This window comes from Crinia signifera, chromosome 19, assembly GCF_055691185.1.
Source record: "Crinia signifera chromosome 19, ASM5569118v1, whole genome shotgun sequence".
Classification (NCBI taxonomy): domain Eukaryota; kingdom Metazoa; phylum Chordata; class Amphibia; order Anura; family Myobatrachidae; genus Crinia; species Crinia signifera.
In genome coordinates this window covers 59,882,537-59,904,755 of record NC_139226.1, presented here as the reverse complement: position 1 = coordinate 59,904,755, position 22,219 = coordinate 59,882,537, and the positions used below count along the sequence as shown (strand labels likewise).

Here is a 22,219-nt window from a genome sequence, read left to right as displayed (position 1 = left end):
TGGTACATACTTAATGTAAACAAAATGTATGTGTCCTGTTGATCTATGACCATGACCATTAAAAAGAACAGTACTTGTTTCCTAGCACGGCGCTATCAATTTTAATTGCATCCATCGGGACCCAAAAAAATCGCGTCGCATGCAACCAAATCGCATGCGATGCGATCAATGCGATTTTTTACATTGGAACCAATGTAAAATGGTCCCTGAGACCCAATTTTACATTGGCCCCAATTTGAAATGCCCCCCAGACCCCAATTTTCATTGTATACCCACCCTCATGGGTGAAATGCCCCCCCATTGTTAACGCCACCCCACAATCAACGGCAACCCGAAGCGTGGTGAGCGCAGCAAACACGTAAGGGGCGGTGGTACGCATTCTCCGACCGTTTCATACCCCCACTATCCACGTCGGCGAGGAGTTGATTATATATAGTGTGGCGAGCGCAGCGAGCCACTGAGCCCAAAGCGTGGCGCGCATTACTTCACAGGTATTACGCATGCGCTCACCACGCTACAGGCTCGCTGCGCTCGCCACACTATATAAAATCAGCTCCACGCCGACGTGGATAGTGGGGGTATGAAAAGGTCAGAGGACGCATACCGCCGCCCCTCGCGGGCTCGATACGCTCGCCACACTTCGGGTTGCCATTAATCGTGGGTTGCCGTTAACAATGGGGGGGCATTTAACATACACATTACCCATTAGTGTGCCTATACAATCAAAAATCGGGCCCATTGGCCCATTTAACATTGTTCCCTATGTAAAATCACGTTGATCGCGTCGGTCGCATCGCATGCCATTATAATGGCATGCGTTGGACGCGATCAACGCGATTTTCTCATTGCCGGCAATAAATGCTAAAAATAGCCAATTATCGCATCGGTCGCGTCCATCGCATATGTTAAGTTACCTTAACTTAAGGTATGCGATCACCCATGACGGGCGCCGTGCTAGGAAACAAGTACCAAAAGTACCTCATAAAATAAGAAGAAAAAAACAATAATCAAAATAGAAAATACCAAGTGAAGGAATCATTATAAACTATAAGCTCCAATGTGGCAGGGATGGATAGGAATGATTACATATCCCCGGTACCGGGCTGTGTAATATGTTTAGTAACTGTTGATGTCTGTCCCATTCCTACATACATGTGCAGTAGGAGTCGAGGCACACATGAGCCCACAATTGGCTACCACTGCAGTGCAATGGGACAAACCTTAGCAGGAGGAACTCACCACTCTGCCTGGAATAGAAAGTACTGTGTATATAGCGGGGAGCAAGTGGGACAGAGAGGGGGTGGAGCAAAGAAGTGAGAAGAGCAAGGTGCTAAGTGAGGTCACCTGATCTATATCATTTGGTATAAATATATATATTATTGGTATAAATAGATAATAATGAAGTTGATGCTTCCTGATCAGTACAGTACATTCAGATATTACAGGTTCTTCAGATGTATCATTATGGTCTATCCAGCTGTAAATATACACCACACAGAGCAGAACCATCAATAAGTGGGACATTAGAACAGCAATAAATATAAAAATAGTCATGATAAAAAATATATTTGCTATAGTCGATGAACCCCACAGCTGTAAATGGAGAATCTTGCTTTTATAAAGCATTAGATGGGATGTGGCATTGCTTAAAAAAAAATATAATAAGCAGTCTGTTATTATAATAATTACTCCAAAAAGCAAACCTAAAATTTTGATTAATCTGGGCTCGTTTCACTGACCTGTCAATTAAGCTGTCACACTGCGGCAAATTCTGCCACAGCTATCTGATTACTCATTTGTTTTCACCATCACCGTTTTATGAATTAATTCAATATATGGGAGGCACCCAGCTAAATGGATATGAGGGCCAGAATGGTCTTTATGAAATAAGAATCATTCTGATGCAATTTCAGAGCATAAGTGCTGAGCGGCCACAGGAAAGTGACACGCTGACAGCTGTGACATGTCTACGCTGCTTGCGCAACGTGTTTACAGCAACCATCAGGTCACATGACCAGCAAGCCCAGTCTGGTGCAGAGTGAACGTACAACAGCATCTGCAGTCTAGCAAAAGTCTATTTGGTTTATTTGACCAAACAGGATATAAAATTCCCCCTTCTTGTGTATCCAGCTTGTACAAAGTATGCCTTATAGAAACAAGCATTATACATATGGAATATTTACACCAAATTTTTCTTGCACATTGCTATATTTTATACCTTTCATTGTTATCTTAACTTGAAATTGAATATAATGACCTTCTGTACACTGGGGAACCACAAGCATCAAGGCTCAACTGAAGAGAAAGTATGGAGCTCTTTATTTGTTGCCAACCATCTGAATAAAATGTTGTATGGTGTCATTAACCTAGCACACAGGTTCTCAAAGTCATTCCTCGGGACCCCACACAGTGCATGTTTAGCAGGTCTCCTCACGGAATCAAGTCAAATAATTAGCTCCACCTGTGGATCTTTTAAAATGTGTCCAGAAAACGTGTACTGTGTGGGGTCCTGAGGACCGAGTTTGAGAACCACTGCCCTAGCAGACTAGATGGTTACTGAAACTTATCCAGCTTTATCTAACATCCTACAGAAACAGTCATTCAAGGTAAAAAATCTATTTAGAATCACATTTCTACTGTCTGTTAGTCATGAGAAGAGTCAACCGGAGGGCGACTGGCATGTATGGTTCCTGGACTGTGGGGACTTCAGGGTACGGCGATGGCTAATATGGAGAAAATAATTACTTGCTTATATACTGGCACTAATATACTGACTGTATAACAATACCTGCAAATAACAATCCAGCTACTAAGTTGTACCTTGCTAAACAACTGTTGACCATTTAGTATAAAATATAATAAAATATTCAACAAATCAATATACATTTTTAATTTAAAACAAATATACATTTTAGAGGGTATCATAATGGAATTGTGATTAAATGGGATGAAATTAGTCATCAATATACTTTATAATTTACTTTTCCAGGGTCGTTTTGTTTTTTAGCTACACTACCGAAAAGCCATTTTGATTTGCTGGACTAATTACTGATAAAGTGCACAGCAAATGTGTACCGTTCAAGGCTGAGCACTGACCTTATTACAAAACATTACCTGACTTTTGTGCTTACTGGTACCATTAGCAACCACTATACTGGTGAAGTACTCTGGAACCGGCGTGCATTTCCTTTCAAGGGATCGATTACTTACGTGGAAATCCACTTTGGAAAAAAACATTTTTTTATGTTTTTGCGATTTCTTCATTTAAAAAGAGATAATAAATGATATAGTTCCTTTTACCAACTGTCATTTCATGATTGTGATGACATTTCTGTTTCAGTATCTATACCACAGTATGTGAATAAGAAGTGCTACATTTGTGAACATACTCTACATAGTACAATAACATTGAACAATGATGATTTACTAAATTTTACTCTAAAATTTTAAAAAGTATTTATTGAGCCAGAAGTGTGAAGTCATGGGAACAGCTATCTGACCACAGGCTCTTCTGTACGTACGTTTTTACTGTACATACATGTAGGCCATCAACTCAACTATATATAAGTCCTGAGTACAGTATAACACAAAAGTGAAACGAAAAGAACAACATAGAAAGATTTACAACTGACTCAGTGAAATGTCTTATTATCTCAGTGCATTATATAAAAATAGATTTTGAGCATGAATTACATATTAAATTAAAACATTCTTAAATAAGCTCTGCAAAATAGAGCTTTTTCTGTAATTGTTTGCATGAACAAAGCATATAAGACAACATCTATAAAAGTGTAATTAATGTACTGTAACTGTAAAAATGAATTTTCTCTAGATCATTAAGCATTTGATCTGTACATTTTGATCTTAAAAGTATGTTAAGCTAAATATACAAGACAATACATGTTACAGTAGAATATGTCTGTCTCTGGAAGCCCCTGAGCAATTAGTTATGGCCAGCTCACGGATTTTCACACTATTGGGGAGAGTCATTAAAAAACTTCTAAACAGGACACATGGTGGTGTTGCCCATGCCAGCCAATCAGATTCTAGTTAGTATTTATGTAGTACTGTCTATAAATTTACAGCTAAATTCTTATTGGTTGTTATTAGCAACACTACCAAGTGTTATCTCTTGAAGTTTTAATAAATTACCCTTTATGTAAAGAAAAATGGGAACTGTAACTTATGGGACCTACACACATAGTGATTTTGGGGCATTTTCTCGATCTCACTAGAATGCTTAAAAATGAACCTACATTGATACGTTTGTAGGGGCCATACGGATAGCGATGCGTGGCCCCTAGCAGCCCTATTGCCCGGCGAATAATATCCAGAACACTGGCCCAGACAGATCGGTCAGCACACATTGCTGACACATCGCAGTGTGCTGAGCGATCTTCCTGAAGCATTCGGAGCGGTCTAGCATCACTGAGAACGCTCAGCAAATCTCCCTGTGTGTAGGCCCCTTAAAGTAAAATGTTAAATTAGGCACTTTTCAATCTTGTCCTTCTCAGTGGATTTATATTATTTTGGCAGGCCAACTGGATTAAAAACAAATAAACGAGGAATCTCTCTTTTTCAATCGTCTCCTGTAACAGGACCGATCTGCCTCGGTAAAAATGCCTGCACTGACCTAAACATATTTGGATGCTCAGCATCTCACTCCTGAGTGCATAGGCTTGGTGCACACAGTACAAAGAGCACAGAAACAAGTGTCCAGATGATGTTATGCACAAAGTAATTAATGTCCTTGTTGCACATGTCAGCTCCAGTAATTATGCAGAGGTCTAATTTAAACCTTTTCATTTTGGAAATTTCTAACCGCTGAAGCATTTTCATAGATAAGTTCATTCCCCATCTGATTTTCATAGATATTTTCCTCTGGGGGTTGTTCGATCAAGTCCAACATACATTTGTTGAGGAATATATATTGTGCCTAGAAATAAAATAAGTCAAGTGTCAACATGTGCATAAAATATATGCTTATAATACACTGCAATGGGCAGTATCTATTAGTCTTAGTATCAAGAATATAAAGCTCTGGCATCATAGTGAGTGGACTGTATAGTGAAGATGTCCACTTCTCTTTTTAGAATATGAAGTATCAGTCAAAGGTGATGTATCAAACCTTTAAGATAGAGTGAAGATAAAGTACCAACCAGGTCCTCCTAACTGCCATTTTAATGACAAACTGTATAGAAGCTTTATTTCTAGCTATGCATTGCACATTTGCATAGTTATGGCGACTGAGAGAGGTCAATTATCTGGGGACTATTACCTGGGCATGATGGAGGTGCCCAGGGGAGGCCCGGGTCCACTCCCCCCCCTCCACCTCTATCCTTACCTGGCGGCAGCATGAGCTCTCATATTGTCAGCACATCGCACACTATGCTAATAAGGTCAGAGCACGATGATTGGTTCCCATCTCAAGCTGCTTATGGCTGAGGGGCTCAAGGTGCCCCTGCTCATCTCAACCTTACCCCTGATGGGATCCACAGCCACAACCTTACACCTGATGGGATCACAGCCACAACCTTACCCCTGATGGGATGCCCCATACAGTAAGTCAACGCAAGATTGAGTGTCAAAATCGACTGCAACTTTGTACTAAAGGCACATAAACATATTACTGCAATACATTCCGATACAAAATACTGTTAGCTGTGTACAGCTTTAATAAATGGGAAAAAACTATTTCTTTATTCCCCTAATAAACTGTATTACTTGGAACCCAGACAACACCAGCCCTGCCAACACCTGTACACATGTAACGCTACACAGCTCCCAGCATGGACATTTAATATACATGTACAGTATAAACCTTCTGTTAGAGGAAGCTTATAGAACAAGTAAAGCAAAGTGGACTTCAGTGGACTTTAAAGATTTTATTTTGTGTGTAAAAATGGAAATAATGTGAAAAAAACATCAGCACCCGTAAATATACAGAACAGAACGGTATATATTTGCAAACTATTCTTACCTCTGTCTGTACCATTAAAGGTCGATTCAATCTCATCTTTTCTACAAAGCCATAAGTTCCTATACGGTGCTCCTTCTCCATCTGCTGGATCAAGTAATCCAAAGCTATAAGGGTTCCAGTCCGGCCCACTCCCGCACTGCAGGGCACAGACAGAGAGAGTGCATGTTACCTATACAATGTATGCAGCTCTTTTATTGTCTTAATAAGCATTATGTTAATGCAGGTTAATTAATTAATTAGGAGTCATTGGCATAACAGACACATCACACATACAATTCATGCAGCATTGGTTGTTAGTAAATTAATTGACTGCATTCTTAAGGTTACCAGATCAGTATCCAAATCACAAGCAATTCTGTACCAGAAGCCCTTGACTGAGTCAAACATCCCCTGACAGAGTCATGTCTAGGGCCAACACTACAGAAATTAACAATTTGGAAACATATCCCCATATTTTAAATCATCTGCTTTTTAATTGTTCCAGTTACCAGATACTTGTTGGTCAACCCAATATTTATGAGAATACAGCTTCAATACAGCTTCAAAGTGCCTCAGTCAATAGTGTCTAAGTAAAAAACTCATTTATTTCTTGGGAATTGATAGGATATTGATTGGTTTAGCTAATAATAATAATAATAATTATAATCATAATATTAGCAGTAGTAGTAGCAGTAGTACTTACTATTATCATCACCAATAATAATTTTAATAATAATAACAACACCAATAATAATTAGTAGTAGTAGTAGTAGTAGTATTTCTTCTTCTTCTTCTTCTTCTTCTTCTTCTTCTTCTTCTTCTTCTTCTTCTTATTATTATTATTATTATTATTATTATTAATTATGCTATTATTATTAGTAGTAGTACTTACTATTATCATAATATTTATTAATAATAATAATAATTATTATTATTATTAGCAGTAGTATCAGTAGTACTCCCTTATCTGTATATCCCAAAAAACAAAATATTCTCCTCAGCGGTATCACTAGTCCCAGAGGTGCATTGCAGGGACGAGGACATCGGGGTACGAAGTAAGAATGAAAAAAAGGGGCGGAGGTTTTTTTTTTCATACTTACCTCGTCCCCCGATGTCCACGGCAGCCTTCAGGATCCTCTTCAGCGGCATCTCCAGTTCCAGGGGTGCATTGTGCGAGTAATGTCACGGCGTGTCCGCTCACTTGCGCAATGCACCCCTGGGATTGGAGATGCCGCTGAAGAGGATCCTGAAGGCCGTCGTGGATGTCGGGGGATCATCGGGGCACCACCAGGGGAACAGGTAAGTATGGAGAAAATTTTTTTTCCCCAAAATATGGAAAAATCCCTTATCCAAAATGCTCATGCTCCCGAGCATACACGAGCATACTCGTCCTGTATTATTATTCTCAACCTGTATTATTAGAATCATCATCATCAATAAAAATAATAATATTATTATTGATAATAATAAGTACTACTGCTAATAATAATAATCAGAATAATAAAATATTTAATAAGAAATACTAAAACTAATAATAATAACAATAACAATAATAATAATAATTATTATAATTATTATTATCTGAACCTATTGTTTCCAGATGACAGTTACACATTAATTGTTTGAAAATATTCAAATTTTTTTTTTAAATCTAAAGTTTGATCACAATCAAGGGGAGGATGTGCTATCATCCAGTGCGCCACATCACCAGCATTGCCGGCTGCTGCATTGTTAATAGTCGCATATGCACTTAAATATGCAATTATTAACGTAAAGGACAGCTCTTGCAAAAAGAGCTGTCCTTTGCGAAGCAGCTCCTGCGCTGGACTCCTGGGTCTGAAACCCAGGGGTCCCTCTGCCATGCGCAGTATGATGGTGCCGCGGCAGGGCATCCGTGACGGATCCCAAAAACACCACAGTGGAGAGAAGCCCATAGGCTTCTATAGAGTAGCAACAGCTTTTTCTGGGGTTACTCTACATTGCGATATACAGTATACTGTATAGGGTTTTAGTGCATGGGGAAATGTGGTAAAATCCCTGATAAAAGGAGTTTTAACGCATCTACCCTTTAGTGCATCTACATCTATATCACAACATGGACCTTTATAATACAATATGACTATGTCAAGTGCTTTATTTGTAGCTGAATATGAGCCTCTCCTTTGATCTTTAAACGGTTTATGTCTTCTAATACTGTAGCACAATAACATGGATGAAAGCTAGACTGTTTTCAAATTAATGTTAGCATTTTACTCATCTCTCACCTGCAGTGTACAATTGTTGGCCCATTGCTTTTTCGCTGGTCCATGTGTTCGCGGACAAGATTACGGAAGTCGATGATGGATGATGTGGAATCTGGCACCCCATGGTCAGGCCATACGGTAAAATGAAAATGGCGCACATATTTTATTCCCTGTTGTTTAGCCTGGAAGTACAAAAATGTAATTGTGTTTATTTTTTCCATGAAACTGCTGTAATAAGAAATGACAGTCATTAAAAGGAACCGTAATGGGACATTCTCTACCATGTGTCACCCTTTGCTGTTATTGTTTTATTCTCAAAGTTTCAAAAGCAAGAATAGGAACAAATGCTCAACCTCCATGAGCCAATAGAAATGTTTGTTTGAACGTTTCTCTGAAATCGGTTTGTTGAGTTGGTTCCACACATTAAATGGATTAAACAATGTTTTCAAAGCCTGAGCAAGTTCAACAAGTGTCACAATGTTCAAGCCATTCTCAATATGTTCAGGTTTTAAATGACTACTGTACTTTATGTATTATTTTACTGTTTTTTCCATGAAAACATGAACTTTTACATTTAATATAACATTTTTAAATTGCTAAAACCTAAAATGACTATAATGTGACTATTTAGGCTTGATCTGGTCCCGCCTTGTGTAAATGTGGGCTGCTAACTTGAATCCGTCTTGAAAAATAACAGCCATACAACAAATGAGTTTGAGGTCTATGAAGAGACAGAGGCTAATAGATCAATGATAACATATCTATCTATCTATCTATCTATTTATTTATTTATTTATTAGCAGTTTCTTATATAGCGCACACAGATTCCGCAGCGCTTTACAGAGAATATTTGACCATTCACATCAGTCCCTGCCCCAGTGGAGCTTACAATCTATATTCCCTACCACATGTACACGCACACACAGACATTCTAGGGTTAATTTTGTTGGGAGCCAAATTAGCCTAGCAGTATATTTTTGGATTGTGGGAGGAAACCGGAGTACCCGGAGGAAACCCACGCAAGTACGGGGAGAATATACAAACTCCGCACAGTTAGGGCCATGGTGGGTATTGAACCCATGACCTCAGTGCTGTGAGGCAGTAATGCTAACCATTACACCATCCGTACTGCATCTATCTATCTATCTATCTATCTATCTATCTATCTATCTATCTATCTATCTATCTGCCATAGTAACATAGTAATTAGGCAACATAGTTAGGTACTGCCACTGACCACTAGAGGCCACTCAACAGACCAAATTACTCCTTTGTGTGCTAAAGTTTGTCCTAACAGAAAATGATTTTTTTTTTTGCAGGGACACTGGTCTGTTTCAAACTTGGTGGATATGGAGAGAGGGAGCTGTGAGGACAGAGTTTGGTGTTAGGAGCAGATAGGAACTGGGGGTGGGGTGGTGAGTTTGCGGACTAAAAACTGCCACAGCTCAAAGTGAGAGTACATTGCAAAAGTCGTCATTTTGCCAAATAATACACAAGTCACCAATCACATACATGTTTGACAGAGAAGTCTCGTATTGTCCATGCAGATAGGATAGTTTCTGATGTAACAGTGACAGTGATGTCTTCATAGGTGCATGGGGTGTAATCCAGTGGCCAGTAATGTTCACATTTTGCCTAGAAAAGGAGAAAAAGAAGAACAAATAATGAAAAATGTTTTACATCAATGCGTGTTATGTGCAAGATATAGTATTAGAAGGTGCTGTATGTGGTTCAATATTAGTCATGTCCACCCTGGATCACCCCTCTAATTACAGAATTAACCTTCTAATGTAGGGATGCTGCTCGTCCTCTATCCCACACTTGGCTTTCACTTTTACCTCACTGCAACAGTGGAGAAGAAACTAAAGTGGTATTTAATTAGGTGTGATCCCTTTTCAGCCAATAAAAACATTGATTTTTGACCAATTATCATTATTGCACTATCCAATTAAAGGGGATTTTTACTGCCCGAAAAAGGACCATAACACATTTTTGGGGTTTATGTACAAAAATGAGAGTTCTATTGAAAATGTTGCAATGGGCAACTAATCAGATTTTGTCTATTATCTTCTAGAAGGGGCTAAATAAATAAGTAGATTCTGATTGGTTGCTATGCGCAACATCCTATCTACAATAAGATGGGATGTTGCCATGGGCAACATCCCATCTTAGTAAATGAACACCATTGGATCTGGGAAAAATTCCCAATTCCAGGTGTTATCGCGGCTCTGGCAGCTGATTGGTGCAGATTATGCTGCGGGTACCTGAAGCATGATCCCAGATGACTGCTACTGGTCATGTTGGACAGTACTGGGTGAATCCATTCGCTGCATTAAAGAACCTCAGCAAATTGTATACTGCCCAGAGACTACTGAACAAACAAATAACTGCTCACCTAAGTTGGGTAGTAGTAATGCAATGAGTGAGCAGATACCTACCCGACCATTTTCCGTGCAGTTTGTCAGCATTACAATAGTGTTGACATGATGCTCCCAGATCATTCTCCAGAAGTCTGCAGTGGTGTTTGTTAATGGACCCTGGCTGGCTATAAATTCTTTGGTAGAATTGTAACCCTGCAAGTACAAAGCATTTACTTAATTACGTTCAGTTGCAAGATGAACAAACAAAAACATTCGGATCCAGATTCACGTACAAGCCAGAGGAGGAAGGTGGAAAGGAGGACTGACACTTTCTCTAGACATGGTATGAAGGTTGTTACATGACCATACTTGGGGCCAGATGTACTAAGCTTCAAAAGTGATAAAATGGAGAGTGATAAACAACCATCCAATCAGCTCCTATCTGTCATGTCACAGACTGTGTTTGAAAAAATGTCAGGCAGGAGCTGATTGGTTGATTGTTTATCACTCTCCATTGTATCACTTTTGAAGCTTAGTGCATCTGGCCCTTGGCTTCTTGTCCTTGTAACATGGAACATTCATGTAACAAATAGACAGGTCAACATTGGTTTCCCATCCTGTCCATAGGTTCTCCTGGACAGACATCTAACCAGCAACTGAGATGGTAAAAAAGGTGACGTCCTTACCGGCATGTAGTTGGCATTGATATAATCGGTACTGGCAATCCCATCTGTAGTAGACAGTTTAACTCTAGAATGATCATCTTTAAAGCAAAATACAAAATATATTATGGAGAGCGAAGACATGATCAGTATTTCTATACATATAAGTTACGTTTGCTTTCTCAATCGCTTAATTAAGAGACTATGGCAAAAACATAGCAAATGTTATTTAAAACCAATTGTTGTTCACTAATACTGAAGCTATTGAGCCAACATGACAGATTGCCTGTAATTACACTAGATAGTATGGTGGGTGATTGGTTGCCTACTCACATGGCAGGACATTGGTAAACCGGTTCTTTGCTCTATTGTCTGGCATCTCAGCTGCTCTTTTTGACTGTGTGGTTCCCACAGAGCTGAGTTCCTGTTGACATACATAAGAAAAATTACGCACCATGATATACAATAATTCCATCACGTAAGATAATGCCCAAGGACAGTTTTACTCAGGTTGTAAGTGTCCTGTTATCGCAGCTTCCCTTCTGGCTTCTAATCTAGGAGTGGGAGGGAGCAGACACTGGCATACACAGGCAGGGTTTTTTAGTATCCAGAATCCCCGCCCTTATGCTGTGGTGTGGTTATGCCAATTTTGTTCCGATTTTGTGAAACGTCCGATTTTTCAGCAAAAGTTGTACATTTTGCAGTTGGCTAATGTTATGGTGTCTGAGTTCATGAAGTTTAAAAATAAATTCCAAGTACACAATTAAAGCATTTACAATGAATAATTAATGTTAAAATTATTATTAACCTTAAATTCAGTCAAAAAATACTTTGATCTCTCAATATTGTTCATGTACTGTCTGGCTTTGTAGAGCTGTTGAGTATGAGACTTTTTAGCCTGGCTTCCATTACTTCCTGTCTGCAGCTGTCATACTATACAATGCATTCCGGTTGGTCTGAAAAAGTCGGACACTTCCTACTCTAAAAGTCTAGTGAGAAGTCAGATCCAATTTGCATTTGGAGCATTAAAGATGCACACCATTACATTGGCAGAGTCGAACAACATATATTATATTCAATGATTTTTGCTAGCTGTGACAGCGAGCAGTGCTGACTGCTCGCTGTCACAGCTCGCACGGTCAGTATTCAACTGCCCCCAGCACACGCGATTTACACCTCGCCCGGTTTTGGTAGCGGCGTGGCAACCGCATGTGAGGGCGCTAAAACAGCAAGGCTCGCAGCAAAATGCAGTGGGCTCCCTGCATTAGCCTTAAGCCTCGCTGTTTGTGGGAATCCTCGCTGTCAGAGGACAGCAATGATTCCCCCGGGACGCAGAATAGTGTGATTGGTCAGCGCGGAGTCCAATGTCCTATGACTTTTTCACGGATGTTAAAATTGGCTCCCATTACATTATGGCTGATCGTGGGTAGTAGGTTCATTTGGCTATAAAATTAGTTCCAATAAGCCAGCAAGTGTGGCTGCTTATTTGGTTATTTATGTTAATAGGAATTATTTGTTTATTCCTTTAATTATTGCATGATTTTTTTAAATTATATTTTTAATAAGATGGAACCACTTGGTGTGAAATTTATATATGCTAGATTGTAATATTTCTTTTTCTTTCCCAATTGATCATTTCACTTGCTTGGATTGGTTGCATCTGAGGCACCCATAGAGGGAGAATAAAATAGTGTGCCAAGCGTAGCAAGGCACCGGGTCCGCTGCATGGTGAGCGCAGCGAGCCCGCAAGGGGGGGGGGGGGGTCTGATCCATTGCCCCCCCCCCCTTGGTGGTATTTCGGCAGTCGAGATTCCGACGTCGGTATTTCGACCGCTGGGATTCTGACCGCCGGGATTTCGTACCAATCCCCTTCCAGAAGCCACCAATTTTAAAGGGACCTCCTCCCTGCTTCCAGGTCCCTCCTACAGTGCTTACTGTGTACCCTCCACCCTGTGACTGCTGAGATTAGCATGGGAAATGTAATAAAGCAGCCCTCACCCTCCTTGTGTACATCAAGCAGCTGCACAGAGTAAAATATAAAGTCCTGATGTTCTGATAATCAAAGGGCCAATATATATCAGTCAGCGATGTTTCAAAAAAAAAAATCTTATTTAAAAAAAATATATATATATATATTTTGTGATAAGTAAAGAGATATATGCTGGTCCAGTATGGTTAATAGCTTTATATGTATGTAGAAGTATTTTATATTGAATACGGTAAAATACAGGCAACCAATGGAGGGACTGGCAGAGCGGAACAGCAGACGCGTCTTGCTAGAAAGATCAGCCTAGCATCTGCATTTAAAATGGATTGCAGTGGCGAGAGTCTGTTCTTGGGAAGACCAGTTAGGAGACTATTGCAATAGTCAATGCGGGATAAAATGAGTGCATGGATAAGAGATTTAGTAGTGTCTTGTGTGAGATACGGTCATAGTTTAGACATGTTAAGATCATGATGTATAGTTATTTGTGCTTTTGTATCAATAATGCACAGTGGAGGATTTTAATTAGGGCATTGTATCGGTCGCATTGCATGCGATCCGATCGCATGTAATGCGATGCGCCCCAATTTTTAATTGTACAGGCACCCTGATGGGTGATTACTATGTTAAATGCACCCCCATTGTTAACACCACCCCCCACTATCAACGCCAACCCGAAGCGTGGCGAGCGCAGCGAGCCCGTGAGGGGCGGCGGTACGCGTCCTCCGACCTTTTCATACCCCCACTATCCACGTTGGCGTGGAGTTGATTTTAGATAGTCACCCGGGCCCGAAGCGTGGCGAGGGGACGCGGATAACTTCACATGTATTCCGCGTCCCCCCATTGTAATGGCATGTGATGCAACGCAATATTAAAATTGTACAGTCAGCCCTTAAAACCCTCAAATCGGGTCTCATCGCATACCTTAATTAGTGGTATGTGATGGGACCCGATGGGCGCCGTGATGTACCGGGTGTTCTATTAAAGATGGGATGTTGCTATAGGAAACCAATCAGAATCTACTTATTTATTTAGCACCTTCTGGAAGATAATAGATAGAATCTGACTGGTTGCCCATAGCAACATCCCATCTTTAATAGAACTCCCTTCTTAGCAAAGAAAACCTCTGTGAGTCAGTCCAGACTGAGGGCCAGATTCTCTAAGCTTCAAAAGTGATAAAATGGAGAGTGATAAACAGATAGCCAATCAGCTCCTGTCTGACATTTTTTAAACACAGTCTGTGACATGGCAGGTAGGAGCTGATTGGCTGGCTGTTTATCACTCTCCATTTTATCACTTTTCAATCTTAGAGACTCTGGCCCTGAAACTGACAGAGAGTGCTTCCAGTGGGAAGTCTCTTCCCTGCTATAAAGGCAGACCTATTTGGCTTCCAGGGGCTGCAACCGATGCAGTCCCTAGAATCCTGGACTTCTTGTTAATTTGTGCACATGGGTGAGATTAATATCACACGTGCACATTTCACACCAACAGACTAGTAGACCTCGCTCCCTGGTACCCAGAGGTACTGTATAAGCCAGTAATAAAGCACATTACACATTTAAATATGATTCAGTTTTTTCTTTAAACTAGCCATACCTGATATTCTTCTGCAAACCCAAAGTCACTATCTGCATGGTTATTGTCATAATGCTGTTTAAACTTTTCTTTCGTTATGCTGTGGAATCTAAACCGCCAAGAAAAAAAGAAGCATCTTTTGTCACTTTTGAATCTTATTTTGTCACTTTTGAATCTTAGTGCATCTGGCCCCAGGTCAAACAAAAATTGCAGTATAGATGAATCCAAATAGAGTTTTCATAAATATATCATAAATACAATAGTGTTGAAAAGGTTAAAAAAAGAAGCATCAAATGTTTACTGTAGCCAGAATAAAACTACAAAAAAGTTAAATTAAAATTAAAATAGATAAAAGTAAAAAAAAAAAGGTAGAAAGTGGGGAAGCTATAAAGTAATAAGGTATCCCCGCAACTGCCTGTCGTATGTCCCCTGGGAGTGCCTCTTTGACCAGCATTCTGTACAGCTACCTACTTGTATGCTGGTTCCCTGTTTGGCTCTGTTGGCACAAATGCAGCTGTAAATGCATGTATAGAGCTGAGGTTTTGTAGAAATCAGATAAGAGGAGGACAACAAGCTTAGGTTTTGCCTAGCATTCTGAGAAACCTTGTACCGGTCCTGGCTGTAATCCCCTGATGGCAGCCATGCCTGCCAAGATCACAGTTCACAGGTCATTACATAGGGCAAGACGTACTAAGCCTTGAAAAGTGATAAAATGGAGAGTGATAAACCATCAACCAATCAGCTTCCAACTGTCATTTTTCAAACACAGTCTGTGACATGACAGTTAGGGGCTGATGGGCTGGCATTATACCACTCTCCATTTTATCACTTTCAAGCTTAGTACATCTGTCCCAGAGACCCTTAAAGCGCATTTTGTTACGCCAATATATCATATCCTCTATTACCTTTACACAAAAATGATTCCCATATTGAAATGAAAGCTGAACTTGCTTGGTGTAACTATAAACTACCCCATTTGTGAGGACCTACTTACTTTTTTTTAAAGGAAGTTAAGTTTTCAGTCTGATCTTTTGTCCTGAAAAAGAAAACAAATATGTTTTAGCGATTCTGATATGAAGGAATATGCATTGTTTATAGCTCAGACTAGATACAGTACTAAAGAATAAGTCCCCATTCATACCGCAAATGCCGAGGTCGCCCAGGAATTAGGATTCGAGTCCATTTCAGCGGTCGCTCGATCCGAGTTACCTGTTCACACCGCACCATATCCTGGGAAGATCCCGGGAGCAACCCTGGTAGCTAGCAGGGTTGAAATGCCGGCGTATGGCTTGGTGTGTATGGTCAATATAGGTAACGATATAGTTACGATATAGTTAACTATATCGGCAGCTGCGGGAATTGGCTAGTAGTGTGTCCCCAGCTTTATTAAAAGTAAAAGCATATCTCCCAATCGAGAAGATTGGTGGCACATTACTTAAGGGTACTGTACTGAGTCACATGATTGGTACATTCTATAGAATTTGCTGAAATCAGCATAGGTAGGTGACAATACAGTCGCATTGTATTTATATAGGTGGGGACGATGAGACACTAGTGGAGTGGAGTACTGAACACAGCGCAGGATCTAAAATAGCTGACAGCTCATATGAAAGAATGTCACTATCTCTGCAATATTGGCAGTAGTTCTTGCTTTGTGAACAACAACTGAAGCTGGGTAAACACTTCAATCCTCAGGAGATGCAACCCCTGACTGACTTGTCTGTTATTGTTCCCGGATTTTAATCATGCTTCACAACCTGGAAACCTGATCTCCAACCAATTTTGGTAGTGTGTAGGCTGCCGATAGGGGCACTGGTGACCATTCACTCTGCTCAGTGATGCCGTGCTTCATCAGGGACATGCCTCATTGAGTCGTGTGAAATGAGTTGGGCCTCACTCCTTCATCTCAAACCTAGAAGCCCTGTATCTTCTAAAGGAAGCTAAAAGCACAAGTGTAGGAATTATAGCCACACAGGCACCTGGCAGCCAGGAAGAGACGTCACACCACAATCCACCACACATATCGTCAGGTCTAGAAGAAAAGACCTGGTCCCCACCACACTGCACCATGGACTCAGGGCATGATATCGGCATTGGAAGGAAGTGCAGAAATAGTGCTAACAAACTCTATTACACATTGGGATCAGGATATTTGCTTCCACCTTACTGACTATAAACTTTACTACTGCTTTTCTTCAAGGGATTACAAATTTTGCACAAAAAAGAAAGAAAAAACCAGTGGTGTCACTATGGGGGTGCGGGCGGCACCAAAGTGCAGACTCCTCTTTAGTGACAGAAGCAGTTTGCTGCACTGTAAAATTACATACAGCATCTTGTTGCTATCATTGTGTAGAAGCCGGGACTGCAGATCAAATAGTCTCTGAGGGCAGCTCGCAGCAATGAATCGAGGGCTGCAAGGCCACGCCCCCTTGCTTGCAAAGGCATTCCCATAATACATGAAGCCACACCTCCTTTTTCCTGATGCACGTTTGGTGTGCAAACATTAGGTCCAACGCATCAGGAGTCACCAGCAATAGTGACTATGGCCCTTATTCTGATTGACGCGGACTTTACCGCATACTTTCGGATCGCGTCTTTTCGGCGTCTGCGCATGCGTGGCGAACGCAACGCGCATGTGCCACGCCTTGACTCCGTACCAGTTCGGCCAAATCCCGTACAAAACTGTTCCCCGCAATCAGTCGGGAAATATGGGCGTATTATGGGCGTCATGCGGAATGTCACATGGGCGTAGTTTCAAAGTGGGCAAAACGGGGCGGAAACATGGGCGGACACGGGGGAGTACACTTATGTTGGGGGGCGTACATTCGGATAGCACTCCGAATGCACGCGAACAAAAAGGGAAGAAATGTGCGGTGTCCACAAGTGTACTATTGCTTTGCGGACACCACTCGTTCATGCGGTAGGCGAACGTACGCCTAATGACTACAAGCATTAACACCTGAACCCAATAGAATCTACTCCTTTACTCATTACTCACTAATAGGACGCTTGTCAGTGCTTTAATTGAAACCATTGCTGCTTCAAGGAACCCTTACTAAACACCCACATATTCTGTACTTGTCAGACACTTTAAAACTGCTAACAATGGACATGACAGAATATTAATACTAGCAATACACATGTGTATTCGACATGTACTCATGAAACCACACATTTTGGGGTAAAGTAAAAAAATTTATTTATATACATGTCACAGTCAATGCCACTGTGATGTAAGGATATATTGGCATCTAATTGATTCCAATTCCAAATAAGCAGTTTTTTATGAGGATAGGTAATCGAATAAGTGGGTCATGTGATGTCTTGCAGAAGATACTTAATAGTGGGTTGTTTGGCGTAAATACTCCGCTTACGGGCGGTAGCACCGCTTGGCTCCCGGTCGGATGCGGTATTCCCGAGCATACTCTGTAATACTCTGTAATACCGTGCAGAATCGGAGTGTTTCTCCCGCACACGCATGGTTTGTATGTCGTCCGTAAACACGCCCTGTTCTTAAAGAGTGAGTCCGTCCGAATGCGGAGGACACGCGGGCGTTTCTACGGACGATGGCCGCATGCGGCAAAACACCGTAGCGTGCGGACCGCTCCGTAAGAATGCGGGAATATCCGCACCAACCAGAATAAGGGCCAATCTGAGAGGAACAATTTTTATATTTTTCAAACTTTTTTTGATTCATTACAATTTATGTATAATTATTATTATTATTATTATTATTATTATTATAATTATTATCATCCTTATTATATAGGAACTGGACAGTTCTCTAGTTATACCACTTATTTGCTTAAGAGAGGTTTTCCTCTGCCCCCTAATTACCCTCATTCCCTCCATTAGGCAGAGCCAGGGCCAGTGGTAGGGTTTTTGTCCAAACTCGCTGGTATGGTGGTCACACATTGGGGGTATACGTTGTAAACTCATACGTTGTAAATCATTGCCCTCGCCGCTATAAAAAAATGTCAGAGCATTCTCAGGGCCCCCACACCCACCACCCCACTGCTGCAGCGGTGGGGGGTGGGTGCCAGGCAGCAGTGCGGGCAGCGTGTCCCTGCGGTGGATGTGAAGTCCGCTGCGGGGTCCCTGTGGTAGATGGGAACTAGTAGTTCCCATCCACTGCAGGGGGTACCTTAGAAAAATGTGAAGTCCGCCGCACGGTCCCCGCCACTGACTACACATCCGCCGCAGGACCCAGCACAGCACGGACGGTTGGACCACACTGCCCGGAATCTGGCACTGACTCAGACGCTATTGCATATGCCCCATTGTCTCCTTTTCTAATGAAAATCACTAGTAGAAAAAGTCTAATTATAAAGGGATGCTATTTTTAAATTTAACCTAATATGAATGTAAATAATTTGGTCCATCATATTACAGAAAAGCTCCACAGCATTCTGGGTAATTGATCCCATATGTGCGCCTCAAAACCAATATGCAGAATTGCTCCACAGTTGTTGGGACAGTTGGGTTGGGGTTACATGTGATCTCTACAACACGTGTTACACACAAAGGATCTGTTGTGATCAATTCAGGGGCATACAAAAAAGGTGTCGGAAAAGTTCTGTCCATTACTGGTTGTGAGTAGCAGTGCACTCAAAAAAGGTGCCGTCCACTGGACGTTTTATGGGAGTGTCACAGGCGCATCAATGTATTCACAGACGCACGGCCACAAGCATAGAAGGCCATAATCAGCCAGAGACGTGCACCCACCATAAGGCTTGTGCAATTTATGATGGTGCAACCAATGTTGACATCTAAGGGTGCACCAATTAGTATTACAGTGTTCACATGCTCTAAACCTTGGCATATCAATCCTTACACCTTGAGCTACACAGGCATGCGGAACCTTTGGCCATCCAACTCTTGTTAAACAACACATCCCAGCATGCCTTGCTACAGTTTTGCTATTTAGCCATGCTAAAACTGTAGCAGATCATGCTGGGATGTGTAGTTCAACAACAAGTGGATGGCCAAAAGTACCCCATCCCTGGGCTACACGGATGTATAAACCTGCAGATGGGCGACCGTTAGGCCGGTTTCACACATTCCGGCTCCTGCCGGACGTGAAATCCCGCATGGCCAGGGAGCGGTGCCGCACACATTAGTTGTGAATAGACACTATTGTGTCCATTCACACGGGACGGCCACAGCCCGGCCGCACGGTTGCAGCCGGATCCCACCACTGGAAGGGACGGCTGCCGGGCTGTGGCCATCCCCTCCATGATAAACTAGTGTGTGCGGCACGGCTCCCTGGCCGTGCGGGATTTCACCGTCCGGCAGGAGCCGGAGTGTGTGAAACCAGCCTATCTGAATCAGACCTATAGGTTTATACTCCCTGTAAAATAGGTAACATCTATTTTTAAAAAGTTTTATAAATTAATGTCTTACCTTCTCTTCTTCATAACAAAAAATACAATAAGTCCAATCAGAAGAAGAAATAACAAAACCCCAAATATTGCTCCAACAATAACTCCTGTTGACAAAGAAAGACAATGAATGAGCAAATTGTGCAGAACTCCCAGAAACTCTATTTCGAGTCCCATTTATAAAGCTGGAGGGACACATTCCTTCATGGGCACAGAGAAACTAACAGAAATCGGTCCCGATGTCCAATATGGTATACATGCATTAGAACTATGGGCCTTATTCTAGTTCACACTTTCTGACAAAATGCTTCATCGATGGACAAAACCATGTGCACTGCAGGTGGGGCAGATGTTACTTGTGCAGAGAGAATTAGATTTCGTGGGGTTTTACTTCAAAGGGCGGGATGTACTAAGGGGAAAATGTGGTAAAACGTGGGTTTTACCGCATTTTCCTATGTATTAAAACCCCGCCGCCTCGTTACCGCAGTGAAGGGTATCGCCACCTTTTGGTGGCGATACCCTATAGAAGCCTATGGGCTTCTTTTCGCCGCCCGCCACCTCCGCCGCAACCCCGCTGCCTCGCCGACCCTCTCCCCTTCCCTTAGGCTTACCTTCTTGCAGGTTCTCCTGGACCCCAGAAGGCAATCCTTTCCTCCCCCTAGCAACGCAGCCGCACGTTCTTCCGGCTGCAGGGGGGGAGGAGGCGCCAGGGACAGCCTGCTTAGCTGTCCCCAGGGTGAAGGCAGCAGTAGGCGTCATGGAGGAGACAGAGACCCAGTGGCGTAAATTGTGCAAGGCAGCCCCCGCCACTGCTTGGGGGAGCGGGGGCTGCGTGGGCGCCGGGCGCCCGGCGCACTGACACTGTCAGTGAGTGACAGCTGCAGCTATCCCTCCCGGCCACTTTGTTTTTAGGGGAGTGGGAGCCCAGTGCTGCAAGTACGGTGCGCGCCGGCTCATGAGCCCAAACTAGCTCGCGGCCCGGCAGCCACACTGATTGGCTACCAGGTCGCCAGCTCTGATTGGCTAATGAGTCGGCGCTGCATTTGAAATGCCCGGGGCGGCCACCACAGACGCGGTGCAGCAGCCACGGGAGAGTGATTTGAGGCAGGCAGTGAAGGGGGCACCAGGTGCGTGCTTTGTGCAGCAGCAGCAGCACTACACAGATGGGACACCAGGCTTGCCTACCCTACAGGAGCCTCCTTTGCCCTGCAAACCTGCCCAGAACTCGGTGGTTGCTCTATGAATATCTGAAAGTCCGGGGGGCGGGGCCTAAAGGTGAGATGTCACTGCTACCCACATCCCTGCGGTGGCTGGCTGGTGCTGTGCTGCTGTGCATGTTGTCTGTGGCAGCATCAGGGTGAGCAGGCTGCCAGATTTGCTACAGTGAGGCAAAGGCTGACTTTGCCCACCACACAGAGGGTGCATCATCCCAGCCCTGCTGCTCCTCCGTTATGTGCTGCCTGCCTGCCTCCACCACACCACGGGCCTGCTCCCTGCACTTCCCAAGGATGCATCAACAGAGATGGGTGAGTGGTGTGTACTGGAGGAGTAGGGGTTGTGTGTTATGTAATAGGTGAGGTTCATGCTGTGTATAATGTTTTATAGTAAAGTGTGTGTTGGGTGTTTATATGGGGGGGGGGGGCTGTGTATAATGTTTTATAGTACTGTGTGTGTCGGGTGTTTATATGGGGGGGGGGGGGCTGTGTATAATGTTTTATAGTACTGTGTGTGTTGGGTGTTTATATGGGGGGGCTGTGTATAATGTAATAGAGTGCTATGTAAATTGGTGCAATATGGGGGGGACTGTGTATAATGTAATAGGGTGCTATGTATACTGGTGCAATATGGGGGGGACTGTGTATAATGTAATAGGGTGCTATGTATACTGGTGCAATATGGGGGGGACTGTGTATTATATAATATGGTGCTGTGTCTTCTGGATGTAATATGGTGGATTAGGCTGTGTATAATGCTGTGGGCAAGGGGGACAGTGAGTGTTAAGCCCGTCGACACGAGGCAATTTCGCCCAAAATTGGCAAGGATATGGTAGGGGGG

General features: G+C 42.4%; 1 protein-coding gene across 2 annotated transcripts in view; it reads right to left on the bottom strand.

Annotated features, from left to right (window-relative positions):
* Nucleotides 1-620: 620 nt before the first annotated feature.
* PTPRH (protein tyrosine phosphatase receptor type H) overlaps nt 621-22,219 on the bottom strand; it is a 173,079-nt gene continuing 151,480 nt past the window's right edge. For both annotated transcript variants that reach the window (XM_083162648.1, XM_083162649.1), the window contains 10 exons: nt 20,187-20,271; nt 15,778-15,819; nt 14,805-14,892; nt 11,558-11,648; nt 11,249-11,325; nt 10,641-10,775; nt 9,715-9,837; nt 8,224-8,384; nt 5,981-6,116; nt 621-4,936 (listed from right to left, as the gene is read on the bottom strand). In XM_083162648.1, coding sequence (XP_083018774.1) covers nt 4,793-4,936; nt 5,981-6,116; nt 8,224-8,384; nt 9,715-9,837; nt 10,641-10,775; nt 11,249-11,325; nt 11,558-11,648; nt 14,805-14,892; nt 15,778-15,819; nt 20,187-20,271 — 1,082 coding nt within the window. In that variant the 3' untranslated portion in view covers nt 621-4,792. The remainder of the gene's footprint in view (nt 4,937-5,980; nt 6,117-8,223; nt 8,385-9,714; nt 9,838-10,640; nt 10,776-11,248; nt 11,326-11,557; nt 11,649-14,804; nt 14,893-15,777; nt 15,820-20,186; nt 20,272-22,219) is intronic.